The sequence below is a fragment of the Condylura cristata genome, unplaced genomic scaffold (assembly GCF_000260355.1).
Source record: "Condylura cristata isolate star-nosed mole 26May11 unplaced genomic scaffold, ConCri1.0 scaffold00001, whole genome shotgun sequence".
Taxonomy (NCBI): domain Eukaryota; kingdom Metazoa; phylum Chordata; class Mammalia; order Eulipotyphla; family Talpidae; genus Condylura; species Condylura cristata.
This window is the reverse complement of record NW_004567102.1, coordinates 59,825,418-59,849,426: the sequence shown is the minus strand read 5'-3', so window position 1 is coordinate 59,849,426 and position 24,009 is coordinate 59,825,418. Positions and strand designations below refer to the sequence as shown.

Genomic DNA, 24,009 nt, shown 5'->3' with positions numbered 1-24,009 from the left:
CACTTTTGTTACCCTCTTCTCTGACAGTTCTGCATTTTGTATTGGCCGTATCTGGAAATGGTTGTTTGATATATTTTACCTAGTTTTATTTACAGGAGAACAAGATTATTTCCATTTCCTTTATTATGACCAGAAACCCCGCCCCCCCATTATAAACAGAAATTTGGGGAAACAGAATTCTCTGTGTCATATGCATTTGTTCTCTGAGAACCACTGGCTCAGAGTTGTTATTTCTGTGGTACCTTTCCTATGATTCCCTCTCCTTCTCTTACTCTCCATACATACAAGAGAATAACACCTTTGACCTCTTTCTGGACTTCCTCATATATCTGTACAAAGTTGGAAGAATGTTAGTAGATGAATTTGGGGGTGTGAAATCTGAGATTAGCCTTGTAGGATATACTTTCAAGCCTACTGTTTGATTATATTTGCAGCTTTTCTGCCATGTACAGCGAGGAGAGGCTTTTGGTGTCTTTTCACTGTGATTGAATAAATTTGTTCAGTTCAGGATAGAGCTGTGGAAGACCATCTGGCAATGGGTCCAACCAATGGTTCAATTTTGCTGTGGCAGTACTAACACTACTATTTTGAACTCCATTTATCTACTCTTATTTGTCACATGGCCCCAAATTTGGAGGGATAAATAAAGGAATTAATATTCTCCTCTAACTCGATAATTTTCATAGATATACATGTTTTCAGTTAACATATCCAGTCACCATTTTTAACTGAGGAATGCAAGTTATAAAGCTCACACTCGCATTAATGGCTAGGTGAAACAGTAACCAATATATATATAAAGGGTGCTAAGTCTTTCAGTTCAATAGTAATACTCAACATACTCAACATTTCTCTATTACCTCAAGTCCAACTCTAGGTATGTGAAATGGGGCCTTTCAACTCCCACAGGTAGATTCAGTGCATCCTACATTTGCTGTTTAATTACTCTGTATACAATTATACTGCCCTGTACTCTTTTCCTTAAAATGAATTGATGAGAAATTGAAACAGAATAGCAAATATGATAGGAAAGAGGGAGGTGAGAGAGCAAGTAGAAGTGAATACACAGCAGAAAGGAGGGAAAGTTTAAATTAGAAATGTTAAACAGGGATTTGTGAAAATCCTACATGGACATCTCCCATTTGAAGAAGGCAGTAATTAGAAAAGATAGTTTTAGACTTGGGCAGAGGAGATGTCATAGAGAAATAAAGGAAAAAGAATTGCCTTTGCCTTTGCAGTTATGCAAGGCAAAGTCATTCTTACTGGGCTCTAGGTAGTTTGTTCTTGGGAAACAATGTAAATATTCTGACTGAAAGCCATAAAATTTAATTATAATGCTGTTGAGTTTGGTCTTTTTTTGAGTCTACAGTAAGATTTAACACTCAAATTTCTTAATAGCATAATTTTTAGCAAAATTATCAGCTTGGCTTATTTCTTGGTTTACGTGAAAGGTTTTGAGAATTTTTATTTAAAAGAATCACTTTCCCCTTTGAATTAATCACTTTTTCTCCAGTTTTTGATTGGTTAAGAATATTATTAAATGTTAAGGCACATTATCATGTGATAATTCAAACAACTATATTAGATTAGTACTAAATACCAGGATTATACAGTATTTCAGCAAAATGATTATGTGTACACTTGAGCATGAATATGTAAAGCATAGGTATTTGTCTATTCACGTGTTTGAGAGAGTATGTATACAGCTTTGATATGAAAAGACTTAAGACTTTTTGTAAAACTCAAGTCAGGAAATATTTATGTAAATTGTGATTTTTATATAAATTATATAACTTTCTATTTGATAGCCATGAGGATACATAGCTGATATTTTAGGTCTAAATGAAAATTATATCATAATAAAAGTATGTACATATTGTACTTGATTATACTATTATAATCTATATATAAATATGCATATACATTATACATACATATGTGCATATGCATGCATATTCTTTCTGATTTGATGAAGTGATGCGACCTTATTAATCTTGGTTATTATGGCCACATAGGAGGAATTCCATACATATTAATTGAATGCATTTTGACAAAGATAAGATGGGAAAGTCAAGTCAAAAGTAGTTTGATATGGTTAAAGTTTAATTTTTGAAACCAGTGAGAAAAAGTGGTTGCTTTATTATAATTTTATTCTCTTTAAGAAAAGGTGAAGTGTTGATTGAAACCCTCTCTGTTATCAGGTTGACCATTAGTATCTTCCTGATGGAATTTATAGGAGCAGAGTAGATGTTAGACTTTAGACAGATGCATCTTGCAGTGTTAGTGTTCCCAGGCCACAAATTTGGGCAGATGCAATGTGGTCTTTGATCCTATGTTTTCAGAAGGTGCTGGTTACCTTTGATCTCCTGAATCTCCTTCAAGGAAAGTGATAAAAAGAATGAATTGGTGCAACTCTAGTTTCCCCCACGCTTTTCTAGAAAATGATAACATAGGTGATGCTTTTTCTTCTGCTTCAGTTTTTGCCTTTGGAGATGTAGGATAATAGTACATACGCATGTGTGTGTGCACACACACACACATCTTCCTGCTTTTATAATGACAGCTAGATTTTCGTTTAATACAGTAAAGTTTTTTTTTAATACAAAATAATATGGGATTAAAGTTTAAGTGGAAGATGGAAAAATTTCATGGGAATAATTAATGGGAAAATAAAAGTATTTGGAAATGGTGATGTATTCATGAAATTGCTTACAAAGAAAAAAAGTTATATTTTATCCATACTGTTTCATCCTCAGTCATTATCTTCAGTAGCCTTCAAGAAGAGAAATAATTGATTAGAGGTTGTCTACACCTAACACATTTTTTTTTGCTTTTTAAGAAATGAATAAAATTATACTTAAATGTACATAAAGAATTAATATAATGTTCATGTCAGTATCTGTAATGAAACCTTAAGAACCACACTGTCTGTTAAACCAAGTATTCAGTAATGACTCATGTTTCTGTAAGAAAATTCAAGAGTTGTGGTTATAAATCAATAATTCATTTCATGAGCTTTTAATAAATGTGATAATTAGCAATCGATGATAAAGATATAGTTAATGAAAAATGTCTGTTTTCCTTTGAAAGGCATATATATTGTATACACTTGCTGGAATTTGCATTTTAAAGAATATTAATACTTTTCAGTACATCGAGATTGTTATAATAATAAGCTATATTCCTTATTAGACAGTGATCTTGGCAAACTTTTACTGCACTTCAAAGTCTCTGACAAGCAAACTGAGTGGATAGAAAACTGTCGAAGACAATTTTGCAAAATGATGAAGGCCAAACCTGACGTAATCAGTGGAAGTGGTGAGTGCCTTATTTAATATTTGTGAGAATTTGGTATGACAGTTTAAATAGAGACTGTGTGGCTTGAATATGAGTAGTGGCATGTCTAGAAATATATAATACTGATTCCAGAAGACCACTAACTTCTGAGAAACTTTGTGATATGATGAAAAAAAATACAATTAGGGATTGCTAAGTTTTTTTTTTTTTAATAAGAGGTCCAGGAAGCATAACTGAAAAAAAATCTATTTTTGCCTCAGTAGCAATATGTGTGGTTTCACCAGCTTTCACCCAAATATACCATACTGCTGGGCTAGCAGTTTTACTGAGTTTTTTGACAGGTATTTTGAAACTGTTATATCCAGTCAAATAGATGTATTGACCCCTAAAGAAATGTTTTGAGGTAGAGCTGGATTTGCCAAACTAGCAAACATGTTTTTTATATTTAGAAATTTATATGTACATTCATGTTCTAAAGTAATTTTTAATTAGCATTATTTTTAATAAAGGTCTAAGAAAAATTATAATGTCATAAGGATAGATTTCTTGAAAATTACAATTTAAAAGTTACTATCCACTATTTGACCATCCATGTTTTTCATATTTGTCATGATTTTCATATTTGTATCATTTGTTATAAAATTAATAATTATAATTAAGTATAAATCTGTCTTTTGTTTTTGCAGAAATTATATTTTTTAGGGAATAATTTTATGTATAGTATTATCAATCAAGGTGAGGAAATTAATCACTTTTTACTTGTGAGGCAGGCAAGTTTTACTTTTATCTTCAATATTATTTATTTTTCCTCTGGTAGAGAGAAATATATTTTGACCTTTTGCTAAATTAACAAATGTTATTTTTTTATAGAAGTTTTAGAATCACAGGGTCCTCCCTGGTGGTGCAGCAGGTTGGGACGCAGCACCGCAAGCCATCTGCAGATGCTTCAGTATAAATTTGATCCCTGGCCCTGGTGCAGCGGACCCTGCCTGTCTCGCCCACTGCTCCCCTCAACAGTATACTTCATCTGTCTGCCTGCTCTGCTTCCCACTCTGTCTCTGTAAATCCTCTCACCATTCCCACACCTCTGACCTGTACCCCAAATCTGTATGCATAAATAAACAAATCTTATGCTTTACCTAATTATTTCACCTTCTCTCCTCTTTCAAATCCCTATCTTATTTTTTTAAGATTTATGTATGTATGTATGTATGTATGTATGTATGTATGTATGTATGTATGTATGTATATGTCTGTGTGTGTATACATGGATGTAGGCTAGAAGTGTGAATCTACTGAAATACACTGCTGATGGTACAGTGGGCAAGACAGGAGAGGTCTGCTACTTCATGTGCATTAGCTTCCTGCTGGGAATTGAATTCATGTTGTAGTGGCTGGTTTTAGCTTGTTAGTTCTGAGACTTAACCCCTTGTCCATCAGGGAGGCCCCCTGACTAGCTTACCTTTGGTCAGGTTGCCTGAACAGATAACATAAGTTGCAAAGTATATGACACATAATGAAATCTGGTTTTAAAAGGGGAGTGAGTTGTGTATTGATCCTAGTCTTGGAGTTCACATAATTTTTTTCCTTATTGTGAATAATGATGATAAGATGATGCAGCCTAATTAGTGATAATTTTCTTTCTGTATTGAAATCATTTAGCAAATTCTGAAGTAATCCTTAGAGGATCTAAAGATAACAGATGATTCTTTTCCAGTTTTACATTGAATAGGTTCTCAGTGAAGCTATTAAAATTTAATTTACAATGGAAATGTTGTTATGAATATTAAAAAGGTATGTGCTTTGAATTGGACCCCCTTAAGGGTGTAACTGAAGTTCACATGTATTTTACCTGCTAACCAGCTTGTGATATAGAGATGTATGATCATGTATGATCATGACCTTTAATATTCTAAGTATTCTCTTGTTTATTGCAGTTTTAGTAGAATTACTTGAAAAATTTGTGTTTCATCTCTCTGAAAGCCCATCTGAATGCTACTTTCCTTTGGTGGAATACACAGGTACATTTTAAACATTTTGAATTTTGAAATTTATTTAATGTGTAAATAGATAATATCTGATAGAGATGTTTAGTTTGATTATCAACACAAACATGTTTTCCAACCTAAAATGCCACTGCCTCCTAGAAACCTTTTATCTCTTGTCTGCAAATGTCTGCCTTTCCTTGTAACTATGACTCCTTTTGAGCTTGATTCTATTTACCCATTGAAAGTGGTCTTAGGCATGTTTTATTGTCTTCTACATTGATCCACTATCCTCCAGTTATTTCATCTGTTTACATTTTGCCTACCTTATACATTGATGATCTCTAGCTTTACTCTTCTACTCAGAGATCTACTATACACTTCCGTTTCATGTTTTCAGCTGTCTAATAAATGAACATCACCTGAATATATTATAAAAACCCTAAACCTGAAATGTCTAACAGTTCTTAATCTCAACATACTTACTTATATCATCTTTCCTTCTATATTGTCTGTTGGGGTAGATAGTACAGTGGGCAATGGCATATCTAGCCAGAAACTGAGTAATCACAACTTCTAAGTCCATATCCATTAATTATCAGAGCCTCCCTGGTGGCCAAGGGGTTCAGTCTTGGCACTATCACTGATATTTCCTGACTTCAATCTCTGGCCAGGGAGCTAACCAACGCAAGTCATGGCAGACCTTTTCTGGTTAATCTGCTGCTCCCCTTAGCAGTGTGTTTCAGTAACCTGCTTGTTTTGCTTTCTACTTTGTCTCTGTTGAATCCTCTCACCCCCCACCCCCCATAGCTTTGGCCTACACCTGAGTTCTACACAAAAATAAAAAACAAATCACATTAACTAGATATTCTTAATAGTTCTCAACTTAATGTTGATCTCTACTCTTAGTTTAAACCATTATTTCTTACCTATATGTAATTATAGCCCCTTTACTTGGTATCTCTTATTGGAGTTTGGCTTCTTTTCAAATGGACTCTTTATAAAGAAGCAAAGTAAACAAAGCAAAGTGAAAACAAACCCTTGGATTCTGACAACAAAACTAAGGTTACTAGTGTGAAAGGGGACAGTAGAAGGATAGAGGAGTCTATGGAAGAACACTAGTACTTTGATTGGGGCTGTGGTATGTATCATACATCAGAAAAAGTGTGAACCTTTACTACCAAAATGCAGGCAGCATTATCAACCAGTTAACTCAATTAAAATTTAATTTTAAAAAGTATTCTTTGTTGTTTTCAGAGCTACCTTTGAGCTCAGTGTGACCTACTCACTTCTCTACTGCTTAGAAACTGACCCTTGACCATTGCATAAAGTTTCAATTCTTATCATGATTATTCTGTCCTTTATTCCTTTAGTACACCCCTTATTCGCCATGCCTCATATTTATTTCTCAGGAAGACTAAACAGTTAATAGCTCTACTGACTTTCTTCTCTCTCTCCACATTCATTTATTCAACAGATAGATCTCTATAATAGTACTTGTCTAAGTACTGAGACACAGCAGTGGATAAAAATGAGGGGAAACATTACCTTCATAGTTTACCTTTTGATAGGAAGAAAAACAATAAATAAATAAAAGTATATCAGTATGTCAAATAGTATGTGATAAATGGGAATGGGTGAAAATTACCCATCAGGGAATTGGTGAGAATTAGTCATAAAGGGGGCTTAAGTCAGCAGAAGCAAGATTTACAGCTTTTATTCAGAAGAAAATAATTTTAGCAAGTGGCCACTCAGATTGAATGGGCATAATGGGAGAGTTGTGTGGGTAGTGAAGCAAGAGAAGATGATACAAGGTTTTGAAAGTTGTTTCAGAATCTTGAATATAGTTGTAACATGCTCAGATTTACATTTTTAGAAGATCACTGTGACTGCTATTGGGGGAAGGGAATGAGAGGACAAAAGCCTACAGCAAAGTAAGAAATTAGGAAACTAATGAATAAGATCCAGTTGAAGAATGACTTGAAGAAGGATATTGGTAGAAATGATTAGAAATTCTTTGTTTCTGGTATATTTTGAAGGTAGGTCAACAGAACTGGATAATAACTTGAATATGGAAGGTGGAAGTGAGGAATTTTGTTCCTGATCTGATACACTGAAAGGTTTGGATTATGTATAACATCGATGATTATGGCGTGGAGATAGGTTTGAGAATGATTAGGAACTTGATTTTAATTTATATGTTAGATATTTGTTACATACTTAAGTCAACTATCTTTGCACATAATATTTCAATCTGTGATGCATGGGGACTGTATGGATGAAAATAGAAATTCCTAAGTCATCGGTTTCAGCTAATAATCCATCTCATGATCATATCTTATATTTTAATTTAATGTCTGATTCTTCACATGATACTAAAGTCCTATTGGTCTTAGTTCTATATCCGTCCTGTCCTTTGGTACTAGAGTAACAGTGTTAATGAATATTTGCCAAGTAAAAGATTGGCTAAAAATGAAAAAGGGGCTATAGATATAGTATCAATGAGTTTATGTTAATATTCTAGGAAATAGAGTAAGCCATTTGAAATTTCTGAACAGAAGCCTTTACTTCATTTCTGTGTACCCTAAAAAGCTGCTTTGGTAATGGTGTGAAGGATGAAGTAGTGTTCAGAACTGAAATTTGCCAGTGGTGAATATCTAGTCCTTGGGAGTCAGTAAATGAAAAGACAGTGAAGAAAAAGCAGTGTCATGAAGAGCATAGGGTCATGATAATAGATGATCAAAAGAGATTACTGCTGTTTTTTGAAAGGGTGATAATGATTTATGTTTGTTAAAGAAACCTTTCCACTCTTTATTCAACTACGATAATATATGTCATATATCCCCAAAAGAAAAATCTTGGAAAATATGCTTCCAGTCTAACCCAGATGTTTTCCTAGCCTTGCTGCACAGAATGCATCTGGACTCTCACCTCTCTGACCCCTTGCTCCTGTTGTTTCTATGGGATGGACTTTTTCTCTCCATAACAGTCATATGATAAGTCTATCTTAGCTGTGAAGTTAGAAGCTAGAGTGTGACCTTCTTATCCTAAGCAAGAGTCTGTTGTGCTCCTGAACATTCACTTTAAACTACCATTTGGTATTTATTATGTTGTATATGGCTAGTTTTAATAATTTTGATAAGTTCTTTTTTCTCTAATATAGTACTTCATGTGTCATTTATTGAAATTAGTATGTATACCCTTATATAAGCATCTATAGTCACAAATATATTTGTTTGGCCTAATATGTTACATCATATACAGATACATTTGTATATAATGTTACATTGTTATAATAGAATAATTATAACAATTCTAAATATTGAAATGTTTACAACTATACATATGATCATATATCTAATAATTTACGGTTTGCAAATGCAGAATTGGGAGAGGGAAAAATGAGAATTAAGAAAGTGAAAACAAATGAGAGGAAAACACATGGTAGTATTAAACAGACATAAAGGTAGATGAGGGAATTGATACCTCTGGGCACTTTTATTTGTTCATATGAGGCACTTGCTGTGAGTTACCACCCACCCCTAGACCTATTGTTGTAGCAGGCATAGTCATTGCATTTCAAATAAGGTAACTGACATACAGTGGTTGGAAAATAAATTATAAAAATAATTTTCAAGAAAAGAATTTGTGAAAACAGTATATGTGTAAAATATATAAAGATTGATTACCAAGTCTCTGAGTAAGAAGTAATCATAATGATTATGATGAGGGTGTGTAATTCTCCAGTTTTTGTTATCATAACCCCCAATTTCTATAGCTCTTTGGCACATTGTTCTTTTGGGTTATATTTTCTGCATATAAACTACAATTAGCATTATGTCATATAGATTATTTAAATACTCAAGACTGATTGCTTAGAATGCATGCATTTAATGCCCCCTTGTATTTCTAAATTATGCTGAATGAGATCTCAGATGTTGGCTTGGCTGAATATTTTATTGAGGCAGATAAATGCTGAATGTGAATTTAAATTCTTTAAAGGTTCTAAACAAACAACTATCTTTGCTGGAATTTTAGAGTACAGCTGAAAATAAAGTGACTTCCTATTGATTGATTGTTTAATATTTATTGTTATGATATGGTAAGCTTTTGCTAGTTTTGTTTTATTTCCATCTCTTTAAATATCTTCATTTTTTATCATTTATTTCTTGGCCGGTGGAACAATGACTTGCTATAATAAAATTTCACTCTATTTACTTTAAATAAACAAAACCATGTTTTGCTATAAAAGATGTTTCAAAGCAAATGCTGGATAGATATATTCAATGTTTTTTCATGTTTCTTGAAATGAGAAATTGATTGTCTTTTTAAAAATGACAGCTTGCTAAACCCTAAGGTAGCTGAAATTAGAATAATACAATCATCCATCTGTTGTTAGCTCCCGCAGGATTTCAATTCATTATAAAATTTGCAAATCTGGAAAAATCAAATCAGTTTGACTGTTTATCCCCTTAAAGGAAGAGAAAAGAACAAACAGATAAAGTTCTGCTCACTTGAAGTTTGAAAATACATACAGGTATCTTTATCAATTTTAACGTCTACTTTTGTCAACTCCTTGGAATGAGTTGGGTTTTTTTTTCTACCCACTGTAATTGTTTCTTAGAAATGATAAATTATGTAGTCCTTTCAGGGTAATAAAATTTTTACCCCTTTGCTTTTTATTTTATAAATCAAGGAGTTGGGGAAGAATGCACAAACTTTTGCATTGTTTTGCTATTTGACCATCAAGATACCTTTAAATATAATATGTACATTTAAGTGGCATCTATACCTTTTTTGACTATTCAGAAAATATGCTCTGTGTCTATCAGGCATTCACAGAGCATGTTTATGAGCTGTATGGTCTGTATGATATGGTTTGTCCTTGGGGGACATAGGTCATTCACCTAAAGTGATGAATTAAGTTAATTGCAGCATATATTTAGAAAATAAATGAAATGAAGGGAATCTGCAGTTTTCAGTTGGTTTCCTTGTTTCAGAAAATATATGAGGGCCTTAAATATGCTATTTGAGTTGGTTTATTGTCAGAGGAAGGCGTTTAAGTGTCACAGGTGTTCAGAAGGAAGAACGATAGTATTGACTAGTGCCATTTAGCGAAAAGAGGAGGAAGCAGTCATAGAGCAGAAGGAGTGACTCCCGTGCTGCCTCCTGGGCTGTTGCAGCTGACAGAAATAGGAGAGAAGAAGAGTCTTCCAGGCAGCGGTAATTGTATAATCAAAGACAGGGCAAGAGTAATGCTTTTTTTCCCAAATAACACTGATTATACCAATTAGGAGGATGAGCATCTTAAAGAAGCTTGGTCACAAGGAATTGAATTTTATGGCACTAAAAGTTAATAAAATGGATAGGTGTACCACACGTGTTAAAAAAGAAGCAACAGGACCAGCAAACTGACAGCAGGAAGGAGGTAGGAGGATGCATACTAACCAGCTGATTTGGGGTGGGGAGCACCAAGAGTTCCCTGGGGAGGACAGATACAGCGGGGTTTCAGAAGAATCAGTAAACAGCCACGCAGTAACTGCTTCTCCAGCCATGGATTTGTCCTTCAGTGAAGAATATTTTTACTCCTCTAAAAATGTATTTTTTTCCACACCATCAGTCAAGTGCCAGGCAGAGTAGATTTAATTTCTTCTATCACTGCTCTCTGTGTTAGTTTGCAAACCAAAAATAGAACAGAATGCATTACCAGAGGTGAGTGGTTTCAGTAAATATTAAGTAAATTTTTAAATTCATTATTTCTGAGATAATTATATTTCTAATTGAAATGATTGGCTATTTTGAATAATTAATATTAATGCTGAGCTTGAATAAAATATTTTTAGGTAAATAGAGTGAGTGTGATGTTAACAATTATCATTGTTTGGATGACTCTTTTTTTAAGATTTATTTATTTATGGATACAGAACTGGGTATAGGCCAGAGGTGCAGGGATGGTGAGAGGATTCACCACACACAGAGCGGGGAGCAGAACAGGCAGATAGATGGAGTACACTGCTGAGGGGAGCAGCGGGCGGGTCAGGAAGGTCTGCCAGGCCATGTGGTCACCTCTGGGACAGGCAGGGATCAAACTCATGCGGAAGTGGCTTTAGCTTCTTAGTGCAGTGCTTTAACCCACTGCGCCACCAGGGAGGGCCCTGACCTTTTTTTTTTTTAAACAATCTTGTTTCCTTACGCTTTTCACAGTGACTCCAGGGAGTGATTTTTTATTTTCTATTGATTTCAATCTACAGGGAATATTTTAAGTCTGTACCTATTTTCATCACTGTCTTCTTGTTTGCTGAGTAAAGCACAATTTCTTTTGTTCACTAGATCGTTGTTCATTTTTTCATTCATTCAGTTACTCATTCACTGACTTAGTGATTATTAAGCCCTTATATATACCACAAGTTGTTGTGCATATGTCAGTAAGCACTGATTGCCATTCTAAATAAAATTCTGCAGGAAATTAAAAAAAAAAAGCGAGAGAAATGAAAAATTTCCAGGAAAGGGAAAGTCAGAAAACAATTTAGGAACATATGGTAACAGAGAGATTTCAATTTTTAGCTTGTGCTTGATATGCTGCTTGACAACTTGACAAGCAAAAGTTAAGTGAAATCTTTTGTTACATACAATTGGAACTAAAAGCAGTTACAAAGTAAAAGTTTAAAATCTCAGAAATAAAACATGGGCAGAGGCAAACAGACACTTTTCCAAAGAAGCTATTCAGATCTCAACAGGCACAAACTGTTCATTATCACTTATCAGGAAAATATAAGTGCATAGAGATACCACCTCGTAAGAATGGCCCATGTGGAAAAGACCCAGGAAACAACAAACACTGGCAAGGATTTGGAAAAAAAGGAACCCTTTGTACTACAGGTGAACATACAGACTAATACAGTCCTGTGGATAGCAGTATGGAGGGGTCTCAAAGCATTCAAAATGCCATATGACCAGTAATTCCACTCTTTCGTATATACCAAAAAAATTAAAAACACTATTTCAAAAGGAAACCCTCACTCCCATTTTCCCCAGAGAGGGCCTATCTTTTTGTTTTTATAAAGCTGAGTAAGGGCCCTACCTGGTGGTGCAGGATATTAAAGCACAGCACTAAGAAGCTAAAGCCACTTCAGCATGATTTTGATCCCCACCCCTGGAGGTGACCACATGGCACAGCAGACCTCTCCTGACCCGCCCCCTGCTCCCCTCAGCAGTGTACTTGATTGATCTGCCTGTTCTGTTCCCCACTCTGTCTCTGGTAAATCCTCTCACCACCCCTGCACGTCTGGCCTGTACCGCAGTTCTGTATGCATAAATAAATACATCTTAAACTCATATCATTTACAGCAACATGGATGGAGCTAGAAGGGATAATGCTAAGTGAAATAAGTTAAAAGAAGAGAGATAAATACTTTATAGTGTCACTAATATGTGGAAAACAGAGTAGCTAACCTAGGAGTCAGATAAAGACAAACTTAAAAACTAACCCCTGAAAGCTGATTATAGAACTAAAGCATCCTGTGTCTAGGGAAGGTGGAGGTAAAGAAAGGGCAGGAACTAAGAGAGAAACACAGTGGAATATAGTGATGGACTAGGGTCATTGGTGGTAGGGTGAGCTCTACAGTGTTAATACCTGATGGGGGTATCCAAATATGTATCCTCAATTAAAACTAAAAGTAAAATTTCAGAAATAAAAATTGCAAAACCTTCTCAGAGGATTATGGAACACTGTCATAACTGGGAACCATTACCTGTTGAAATATACAGAATTAAGTTACAGAATTACGTGTTTGAGAGGGACTAGACTTGAGAAATTATCCCACAATTTCAGAAACTCCAGTTAAGCTCCAATTAAATTACCATCTCAAGGAAGACAGCAAGGACACTCTGGAAGGATTCCTTCCTTCCATGGGGAACTAAGAATCTTATCTTCATATTACATTTAAACAGCCTCTTTGGGTGACTCACCTTGATCCTTAACTTTATTGCTATTTTTCACTGATGTGGATAGAAGTCAACATGTTCTTGTAGAAGCCATCTGACCTCAAGAGTATCTGACTTTAAAAATGCCCATTCTAGTACTCCCCTACTATTAAGGTATCTGTTTAATACTTTCAGAAGGTAATAATTGGTATAATTACAAGCATACATTTGCATATTAATGAATTTTAAACTATAATTCATCAAGTATAGGATCACCAAACAGCAGATTTAGTTCCTGCATCAGGTACTAGGCAAAAAGAACTTCAAGGTCACTACCCACATGAATTTGATCTTAATCCTCTATAGTGGGTATTGTTAAAGCTGAGGGTTTAAATGATTGCTTAATTTTTAAAATGTTGTTGATACATGAAATGGTAAAAATGAATGATGATTAATATTTTTTAAATTGACTCTAATTTTGTGAGCTTGGGACTAATTTGTGATAGATGTTTCTGGTTACCAAGTGTTGTAAACCCAAGTCAAATTTGTCTTAGCAGTAAAACTCACAATTTTTGGTTTATGTAAATGGGATGAAGCTGTCCGTAGCATTCTAACTCATTTCTCTGTCTCTTCCCCTCCCTGGACTTTGGATTCCTCTCTTTCCACTGGAGATGCAGGACACCTCAAAGCTCTGTAATTAGTGGAGTGTGGGGGTAGGAATCTATCTTCACTCCAGTTTGAAAAATCTAGAAAAGAAAATCGTCTTCATTGTTAAACTTGTTAATAGAAATCCAGAGCTGGTCTCCTTCTCTCTAGGGATAGAATATACATTTATGTGAAATAGGAAGTTTTCCCAGTCTGTTGCTTGGGGGAGTCTGCTGCTTACATTCTGCTACTTCCCCAGGTCTGCTATTTGGATTCTGATGCTTGCTGGAGTTGAAAGATCCTGCTTGCCCACAGTAGTAGCTATGGCCACCTTGACCCCTTCCCAAACAATAAAGAATGCTCAATCTATGATGGATGGAGTGACAAGGTTCCTCATACAACCTGTAATTCAGGACTAAGCCTTTTGTGACCAATCCCACTGAGCCTATGGTATGACAAGTAAAACTCTCTCTCCACCTCTGAGTGTCACCTGATTTCTCTGGGAAATTGCTGTAGCAGTCACAACAAGGGTTATAAATAACATGGACTTGTAAACCATATAAACTATAGCTTAACTGCTCCTGTTATAGGACAAATATAACAATACTGATAAAATTACATCTGACCTAAACAAATAAAACTCATGTAGCTTATCAAAAAAATTAACTGAGTGTTTAATTTTTTTCTTTAAGAAAATTTAAAAACTATGTGTAAGGTGGCCACAGGTTTAGTTTGAGTGGGATTGTAAGAGGTTCCGTGGACATGAGATTTTTAGTGCTACCATCATGGAAATCCTTGGCAAACTAGACCAGTTGGTCACTTTAACTCTGTAAGATTATTTTTGCTATAGCCCACAGAGGAGATAACTCGATAAAGACTGATGTTAACTTTGTTCTTCCCTATCTCTTCAGATTTAGAGTCTACCTATATTTTCATGCTCAGTTTAAATGCTACTTTTTTTTTTTTTTTTGGAATCTCTCCCTTTCCTGAATTTATAAAACTGTGTGATTTTTATCCCACTTAGTACATTGAAGCCTCTTTATCACAGTTATCTAGATACAAATTTTATCTCTGTCTCTACATGGAAAGTTCTTTTAGGGCATGCTGTATGATATATCTTTTATCCTCCATCGCTTTAAGTATAGTGCTCTACACACTTTATCAGACAGGATTTATTGAAAGACATTATTGAGTTCAGGAGTTAAGTAGATTATATTAATAGTTTGAGAGAAACCTCTGTGTATTGGGGTGGGGACAGCAGCTGATATGGGATTTAGAAAATATAGCTTTTAGTCCTCTACCACTAGCTAGCTATGAGACTTTGGACAAATCTCTTGAAAGAGCAAGAAGGAGCGTGTGTGTGAGCACAGAAACATGAGCTACAACTTAAGTTAAAATTTGAGTTTCACCCAGACCAGTGGTATCTAGTGATGCTTTTAAGGATTTACTATTAGCTTACTCTCCTTTGTCCTCAAGGACTAATTTAAGCTTTGAATCTCTCTTGTATCCTCTGCAGTGTACAACTCCTTCAATCTTGATAGGTGATTACAGTTCCTACGTCATAAAAATAGAATCCAGCTGCAGGAAGAAACCCTTTCTATTCTCATATATTGTTACACATAATAGATAGAATACTAATTACTTCTTAAAGATTTGAACATGAGTCTTAGAGGGAATAAAAAACCACACACACAGTTAAAGTCATTTATGAGCCTTGCTTGATGAATGTATTCTAGAATATTCTAGACCATTTTTAGGTTAATAGCTTTGGCATTCTGAGATCTAAGTAAAAAGATTGCTTTGAAGCTATAATTAGTTGTTTTATACTTAATATGCTTTTAAATGTTTTTAATAGGGAGAAGTTATTTGTAAAAGTTTCTTTTAATTTTTAAAAAATGTAATTGACAGCTCTTAAAAGAACAAATTCATCAGTGTTTTCAAAACTCACATTAAAATATGTAAAAATATTGCTTTCATCAATTTTCAATTAAAATGTGATTATTATGCAGACTTTTATACATTTTTATAACCCAGTTTTCTATTGTTGTTGTTGTTGTTTTTTTAAGCTACAGATGCAAATGTGAAGAATGAAAATCTTTCATCTGTGCAACAGCTTGGCATTAAAATGACTGTCAGGTATATTACAAGAAATAACTCCCTTGTGCATTTCTAGAATTTGTTTTATCTGCCTGGTATGTGCTTAATAGAATTTAACAACCAAAAATTTTACATACTTTAAATGCAGTGTTTATTATTCAGAAAATAATAACTTTATTTTTGAAGATACTAACACATGGTTTACTTACCTCTGCATGTAACTCAGTTACTGTTCATTATTATTTCAGTGTATTTAAGCCTCTAACAAGTTTTGTCATCTGTTTTTTCTTTTTGTAAAATGGCATTGTAAAAATCAACATTTTGGTAAAACCTCCATTTAATAGCAAGATAAGAGGGGAAGTGTTATTCTAAAAATACAAATACCATTTTAATTGTCACACTCTTGTGAGTGCACAGTATACCTTAGGATAGTAGCAGAAGTTAAAATGAATAAACCAATTATTGTAGTTTGAAATTTTAGTTAACCATACATTTCAAAAGAAATGGCAAGTGAAGTGCAACTAAAAGGGTAAGTACAAAGTCCTTGAGCACTCCTTTCTTGTTATTTAATGGATAAGTTGGCAAACATATTCTACTTCAGTGGGTTCTCTTCAGAATCAAGTATAAAGAAAGCTACATGTTAAATATGTTAAATTGATAATTTTTGTAAATGTATATCATTATCATTAAAACAATAGTTGTCTAACTTGATCACTTTCATCACATAGAACATGTAACTAATTGTTTTGGGACCTATTGTTTTTAATTTTATAATACCCTATTATAAAATACACAGACAATGGAAGTAGACTAGTCACATTTTTAAAATTACTGTAATCTCTTATTGGTGAGTAATAAATTGAAAGTGATTTCTCTTGAAATGCTTGTTTGCACCTACAACATAAGACATAGCTCTCACCCATATAGAATCATTATGTTTGTGATCACTGTTAACAGATACTGATTTTATTTTAGTACTTTAAATACTGCAGGAGACTTTTCCAAAATAGTGAGCAAGTCATAATAAGTCTTCAAACAAAAGTATTATCTTTCCTTGATTTACAAATGGTTGTATTCAGTGTATATTAAGAAATCTAGGAAAAACATTTTATTATAGTACATAAAACAATTTTATATAATTATAAATGGCTTTTCTTTATCCATGCAAGAAATAGGCAGGGCATTTGCAACTTGTTTATGTGAAGAACTGTCCTATGTCTAACCTCCTCCCCCTCAACAGTACCCTCTACTCATGTAAGATGATCAAAACCATTCCCATTAATTTCAGTGCTCCCTGGATAAGTACAATCCCCTTTTAGAACTTGTTGATCAGATGAACTGTAAAATTGTTTCTAGACTTTGTCCATCTAACCTGTCAGAATTCCATGTTTTAGATTTTCAGGCAAAAAATACTTATTTCTACTGCATGGTAGTTGAAATTTTGTTCCTTTGTTACTATTTAATTTTGTTCCTTTGTTACTATTTTATTTTTTTTCAAAGTTGCCAGTATTTACCAGATGAATAATGCTAATTGAAATGTATCATAATTATCAGGAATATGTAATGAGTGTTAATCTTTCCTAAGTGCTTTAGATGGCAAACTATGTTGAAAGCAAAAAATATAAAAGCTTGAGGTCCAAGAGGAATATATTTTGATAGATTTCAAAAAGTACATTTGCTATGCAGGGTCTGACATTTCTCATTTTGTATATTTTGTGGGCTTTTAATATAGTTATGGCAAGTTCCTCAACCTATTAAAAGATGATGCAGAAAATGACCTTACCTTGGTTTTAAAACACTGTGGGAGATTCCTGAAACAGCAACAAACTCCTGTAAAATCTTCTCTTCATATCCTTTTGAGAATATTCACAGTAACTGAGCTTTCTCTATGTGTTTTTCATAGTTTCTTGGTAGGATACCTTAACAGGTATAAGTAAAATAATACTTTAACCTATAGTGATGACATGTCGTCACATATATTCATAGTATCTTATTGTTTAATATGTATACTATTAATGTCAGTTGAATTATTTAGTTCAATCTTGTGAAACCTAAATCAAATAATTAAAATTATTATAACACATTTCTAAATATTTATTTATGTTTACAGAAATTGGGTACAGGCCAGAGGTGTGGTGGGTGAAAGGATTCACCAGACACAGGGAGGGGAGCAGAACAGGCAGATTGACTAAGTACACTTCTGAGAGTAGCAGCAGGCAGGTCAGAAGAGGTCTGCCACACCATATAGGTCAGCTCCCGGGATTGAACTCATGCAACAGTGGCTTTGGAGAGCTTCATAATGCGGTGCTTTAACCAGTTGTGCCACCAGGGAGCGCCCTTCAAGTAAAGTTTTATATATATATAATTTCTATTTATTTTATTTGCATTTCTTTATTTTTATTGTTTTATTTGAGTGGGTGTCTTTCAGAAATAAGATTTGGAGTGAAGAAAGTTATGCACACTATTTGCATTACTGAATTCTAAAATTGTGTCAAATTTCTTACGCTGGAGATAACCTCTCTTATTTGTAACTGATCCTTTTTAGCTCCTCTGACTGCTGTTCTCTTCCCCAACAATCAGATGGTGCAGGCTCCTTGAGGGGTGTCACCTAGTGGGTGGCCATTTGCTGAAGACCCCTTAGCAGAGAATCTGAATCCAGTGGTGGTGCTGTGTTCAAGACTTGAACAAGTGTGTTTTTACAAAGCAGATAGTTATTCCCTAGTTATTAATACCATGGGTCTCCACTGGACATATCAGCATTGTAAGAGATTTATTTTTATGAAAAGTAAAGCTTAGTTTTACTTTACTAGCTTATAAGTTGGTTCAAGACAAAATGAGGACCAAGTATTATTAATATCTCTTTCCTGATAGAGATCGTAGAAATTAATTTTTATGGAGTTCTTATTTTCCTCGTGTAAGATAAAATATTGTAAAGATCCTTAACTTTGCTTCTCAGTCAGCTTGCAGGGAAACTACGCTGGCCATGACTGGTTTGTATCCACTTTGTTCTTGATAATGCTGGGCGACAGAGAGAAAGCATTCCGATTTCTTCAGCAGTTTTCGAGACTTCTGATCTCTGCTTTCCTTTGGAAACCGAGACTACATATTTCTGTGAGATATTTTAGTCTATTTTTAAAGAAATGTTTTAAATTTGAAAATTCTACTTAAATTCACTGGGATCTTACTGTTAGTTGCAGAGGACCCAGTAATAATTTATACTCATTTTATATATGAATGCATTTTGGTTGATTCTCATTGAATATATGGAGTTGACATTTTCTCCTTGTCAACATAATGGTAAACAGGTGAAAGGTTAACAATAATAGATGTATCCTTAAATTTTAAATTTGTCCATTTGTAAAGTATAAATTATGTTAAAAGAATTATCTAAAGAATATTTTATTATTGATTTGTTACAATCTCTTTGTTAAATTTCAGTCAGAATACAATTTATTTTTGTTATTATTACTTTGATAATAAATATTATTAACATAATAATTATTAAGTAGAAATTATAACCAGATATTATAAAGAAAAATGACATATACATTTTGGAAGATATGCTCATTTTGAGTAAAGTATTATAGTGCATTTGAAAAGATTTTACTAGTTCCCTGCAAAGTGAGGACAAAGTATTATTAATATCTCTATCCTGATAGAGATCCTAGAAACTAATATTTATTGAGTTCTTATTTTCCTCTTGTAAGATAAAATATTGTAAAGTTCCTTAATGGCGCTTCAATAAGCATTAAGGCAGTGCATCACCCCTTAATTTATCATTGTTTCTTTATTTTGTTTTATTCAATTTTTCACTGCCTATTTTTTTTTAAACTTTCATTGTGGAGAAGTTGTTAGTTTAAAATGCTAATAGTATTCACATTTACACTTATATTTACATTTTACAAACATCAGTATCTATGGCATATTCATAACCCTTTCATATGGTTTTAGCAGAATAGTAAGCCAAGTGACCTATCTTTGAGGAAATAGAATGTGTCAAAACCCCTTCCTTATCTTACATGTGCTTTACCCTGGAAGATTTCATTCACTGTTTTCGTTTGTTTTGCTTTCCTGAAAAGAAAAAGATTTGTGTTTGAGAACCATAGGATTAAAGTTTTAAAAAATATGTTTGTTTACTGTATACTCCTCAAATGATGCCAGAGGTATGGAAAGGTAAAAAGATTCACCAGAAATAGAGTGGAGAGCAGAACAGGAGAATTTACTGAAAGACACTGTTGAGGGGCACAGTGGGCAAGACAGGAGAGATCTGCTGAGCCATGTGGGTTGGCTTCCTGGCCAGGGATTGAACTCATGCTGCAGTGAATGCTCATAGCTTGATAGCACTGACTTTAAACCCTGCACCACCAGGGAGGTCCCCTGACTATTTTAATAGTATTTAATAATCTAATTTTTAAATTTGCATAATTATAATATTTGCAGCAACCTGTTGTGCCACCACATTAATTTTGAAGTAGCAAAATTCAAAGCAAAAGAAAACATTATGTTTATTTGATTCTTTTAAGTTAGCTTCATATCCGTTAATTCTCCATTTCTCTCTTTTATGCAGAGATACCTACCTATTGACACTATAGAATCTGGTATCCACCCAATATACTTTTGCAGTACTCACTATATTGAAATGCTACTGAAGGCTGAGGTGCCGCTTGTATTTTCAGCTTTTCATATGTCTGGTTATACACCATCACAGGTAATCCATGGGCAGTAATGCTTCTTCAACTCTCAATCTGTGTCTTTAAAGGAAATTGCATTCTCAAATATAGAAAAGACATTTAAACTGATATCATTTATGTAAGTACTCATACCTTTGTGTACATTTGAATTCTCAACTGACAGCTTTCCCTCTGAGGGCTAATATATAGGTTTACTTTTTAGTAGATCTGAGGCATACACAGATTTTTAGTTCAAATTGAGCCCCTATGACGATAAATGAAATTAACTTAGTGTTCCCAGTTGATGGTATTATATCATGAGGAACACATGTAATCAGCAATATGATAGTACAATTTCAATTCCCTTAAAGCATTGTTACCAAGGTTTTTTCTGTCTCTGCTCTTTGCTACACCTATTAATGCCAATCAACTTATGGCCATTCTGTGTCAATGAAAATTAGAGTCTCTGAGTGAATGAAGAAGGAAAAACAAGTGAAGAATGAAAATTAATACAAATGATCCCTGTAGCTAGAGAAAGTAGTTTCCATTCAATTGTGTTACAGGATGACTAGTAAGTAGATAAAGGAGCCCCAGATTATGTTTACCTTCTTCCTAGATGGCCTTAATGTTCTACAGGTTGAAAATAGGATCAATTAACTCAGATTGAACTTTAAACCTAGAAAGTTTCTAAGTTGAATTGAAATTATCGCTTCTAGTCAGGGAAGTACTGACTACTTCAACCTGTCTAAAGTAAGAGCATGAGATACTTTCTCTCCATTTCAGCACAAGCCACACTACATGGATATTTTGTGGGCAATGGAAAGTTGGTGATTGGCTGTATGCCAGCTTATCCTCTAGGTCAAGATCTGGGAGAAGAATTCTATTTAGTGCCAAGTGAACAGTAAATTTGAGACTAATGGAAATTAAATATCCCCGGCCTACTGACAAATACTGGACATTCATGGATACATTCCAATTCAATATGAAAAGATTTGGGGGCTTATTAATTGAACTATTTGGGAAGGAAAATACTATACCTGAGTACAGAATTACTGTCAGAAAACAATAAAATATTTGATCAGATATTTTTGGTGTTAACAATAGACCAAAAGGATTAGATAAAAATAGATGGCCATAATTGCTGAAATTAAAATATTAGTGGTGGGCAGGAGTAATACATGGAAAGTTAGAATTCAAAGATACCATTTGATATCTTCAAAAAATTCATATGTTGAGGTTCTAACCCACTTAATATCTTTAATATGATTATATTTGGAGAGAGGTTCCTTAAAGTGGTAATTAAGTTAAAATGAGGTAATAGTCCAATGTGACTGGTATCCTAATTGAAGAAATTTGAACACACATGTACAGAGGAAGGCCATATAATAAATTGGGAGAAAGCTAACATCTGCAAGCCAGTGAGAGTCCTCAGAAGAAACCAACACTGCTGATATCTTGCTCATGGAATTCCTCAGAATTATATGAAAATACATTTCTTAGGTTACCCATTATGTCATGCATTGTTAGGATAGCCTAGTCCATGTTAAAAGCAGTTACAAAGATCTAAATTCAAGTCCCCAAATGTGAGTCAGAGATCACAAATTTTAGAAATTGAGAATGCATTTAAAAGATACAGTAAAAAGCCACAACTGTAGCTTCTATATCTATGATATAGAATCCACCACATGTTTCCCCATTCCTCCTTTTAAAGGCACCAGGTGAAGGACTGATGCTTTTTCTCTAGCTTCTGGTTAACTTTTACGCTTTTTGGCTAGTAGGTGCACTGCAGGCTTCTGTCTGCACACAACATTGTTCATGTTTATTTTTTCAGCTGTTTCTGTCTATTTTTGTGTACAGATATACCATTTATATATGGATATAAATCATACTGGAGGAGGGTACACCCTGATGCCCTCCTTTAAATAATGGCCTCTGTTTCCAAATGTCACAGTATTGGGGTTGAGGACTTTGACATATTTGGAGGAGAGACACTATTCTATCCATAATACTAATACACAAAAATGTTAACAGTGTTAATCTCTGTGCCACCGTTGTTTCATTGTTTCTTTTTTTCTTAAATTTATGTTTTTTTCCCCACAGTGAACATGCATTGCTTCTATAATCTCTGCAAGTGTTATTCAAAACTAAGATAATCTTTACGAAAATCTTATCTTTTAAATTTAATGTCTACATTAGCTTCCAGTCTTATGTAGTTCTGTTTGGCTGAAATTATTTTCTGATTCGATAGAGACCATTTGCATTAATATAATATTTAGCAATCTGTCATTGCATAATTATACATCTGTGATCATAGGTAGGACAGAAAAAATTCCTATCTTTGAATTAAAGTAATCACTTAGCAGATTTGGGTAAGAGGATAATATAAAGAAGGTATTAGCAATAGGGGTATGGATAGTGTGAGTACTGTCAGGTACCTCCTAAGTCTTGAGTTCCAGGTTGTGAAGTTTTTTTCATGCAGTAAGTAAAATGGTGAAGGGACCCTTTTAGGCATGTGCAAAATGTCAAATTAAATGCAAAGCTCTTGTGTGCTATTAAGTGTGTTTCAAAAGCAGTAAGGTTATCCTACCTTTCTAATGAACTGACACTTTTTTTTTCCCCTCTAGATCTGTCTGCAATGGATAACTCAGTGTTTTTGGAATTATTTAGATTGGATAGAAATTTGCCATTATATTGCTACTTGTGTTTTCCTTGGTCCTGATTATCAAGTGTATATCTGTATAGCTATATTCAAACATCTACAAAAAGACATTCTACAGCATACTCAGACTCAAGATCTTCAGGTTTTCCTAAAAGTAAGTCTTATTTTTAGAGGGAAATGTTAGGTGAGGGTTAATAACTGACTTGATTGGTTGTGTTTAATGTCACATCCTTTCCTATATACTCATCTAATTATAAATATAACCTTGAGAGGTAAGTACTATTATCAGTCATTTGAGCAGTAAGGAAATTGAATTAAGTCAGTTGCCCAAGATTATACTACTGTGTTGTGTGTAAAACGTCACTCAAAAAAAAAAAAATCACAATTTCAAGCTTTCTGGGATATTTAAAAATATTTACTTTGTTGGATAATGTTTTTCTCTCTGAAGTTTGATACCTACAGATTGTTTTAACCATTATCTATGTCAGATAAAATGTCTTTCCATCAAGAATTGCATACAGCAGTTTATTCATATATTAATTATTTCCTGAAGTCCAGAGCTTCAAGTCAAATTATAGCAAGTGAGAAAGCAAACAACCGTCTCTTACTTTATATACTAACTTTTATATAGTAGTGATTTTTTAAAAAGATATATTTATTTATGCATACAGAACTGGGGTACAGGCCAGAGGTGCAGGGGCGGTGAGAGGACTCCCCAAAGACAGAGTGGGGA

At 34.0% G+C, this 24,009-nt stretch overlaps 1 protein-coding gene across 1 annotated transcript in view; it reads left to right on the top strand.

Annotated features, from left to right (window-relative positions):
• Nucleotides 1-24,009, top strand: part of TBC1D32 (TBC1 domain family, member 32) — a 95,310-nt gene that overhangs the window by 61,333 nt on the left and 9,968 nt on the right. The window contains exons 15-21 of the mRNA XM_012722895.1: nt 3,193-3,318; nt 5,235-5,318; nt 15,917-15,986; nt 17,680-17,795; nt 18,904-19,058; nt 20,515-20,655; nt 23,242-23,430. Coding sequence (XP_012578349.1) covers nt 3,193-3,318; nt 5,235-5,318; nt 15,917-15,986; nt 17,680-17,795; nt 18,904-19,058; nt 20,515-20,655; nt 23,242-23,430 — 881 coding nt within the window. The remainder of the gene's footprint in view (nt 1-3,192; nt 3,319-5,234; nt 5,319-15,916; nt 15,987-17,679; nt 17,796-18,903; nt 19,059-20,514; nt 20,656-23,241; nt 23,431-24,009) is intronic.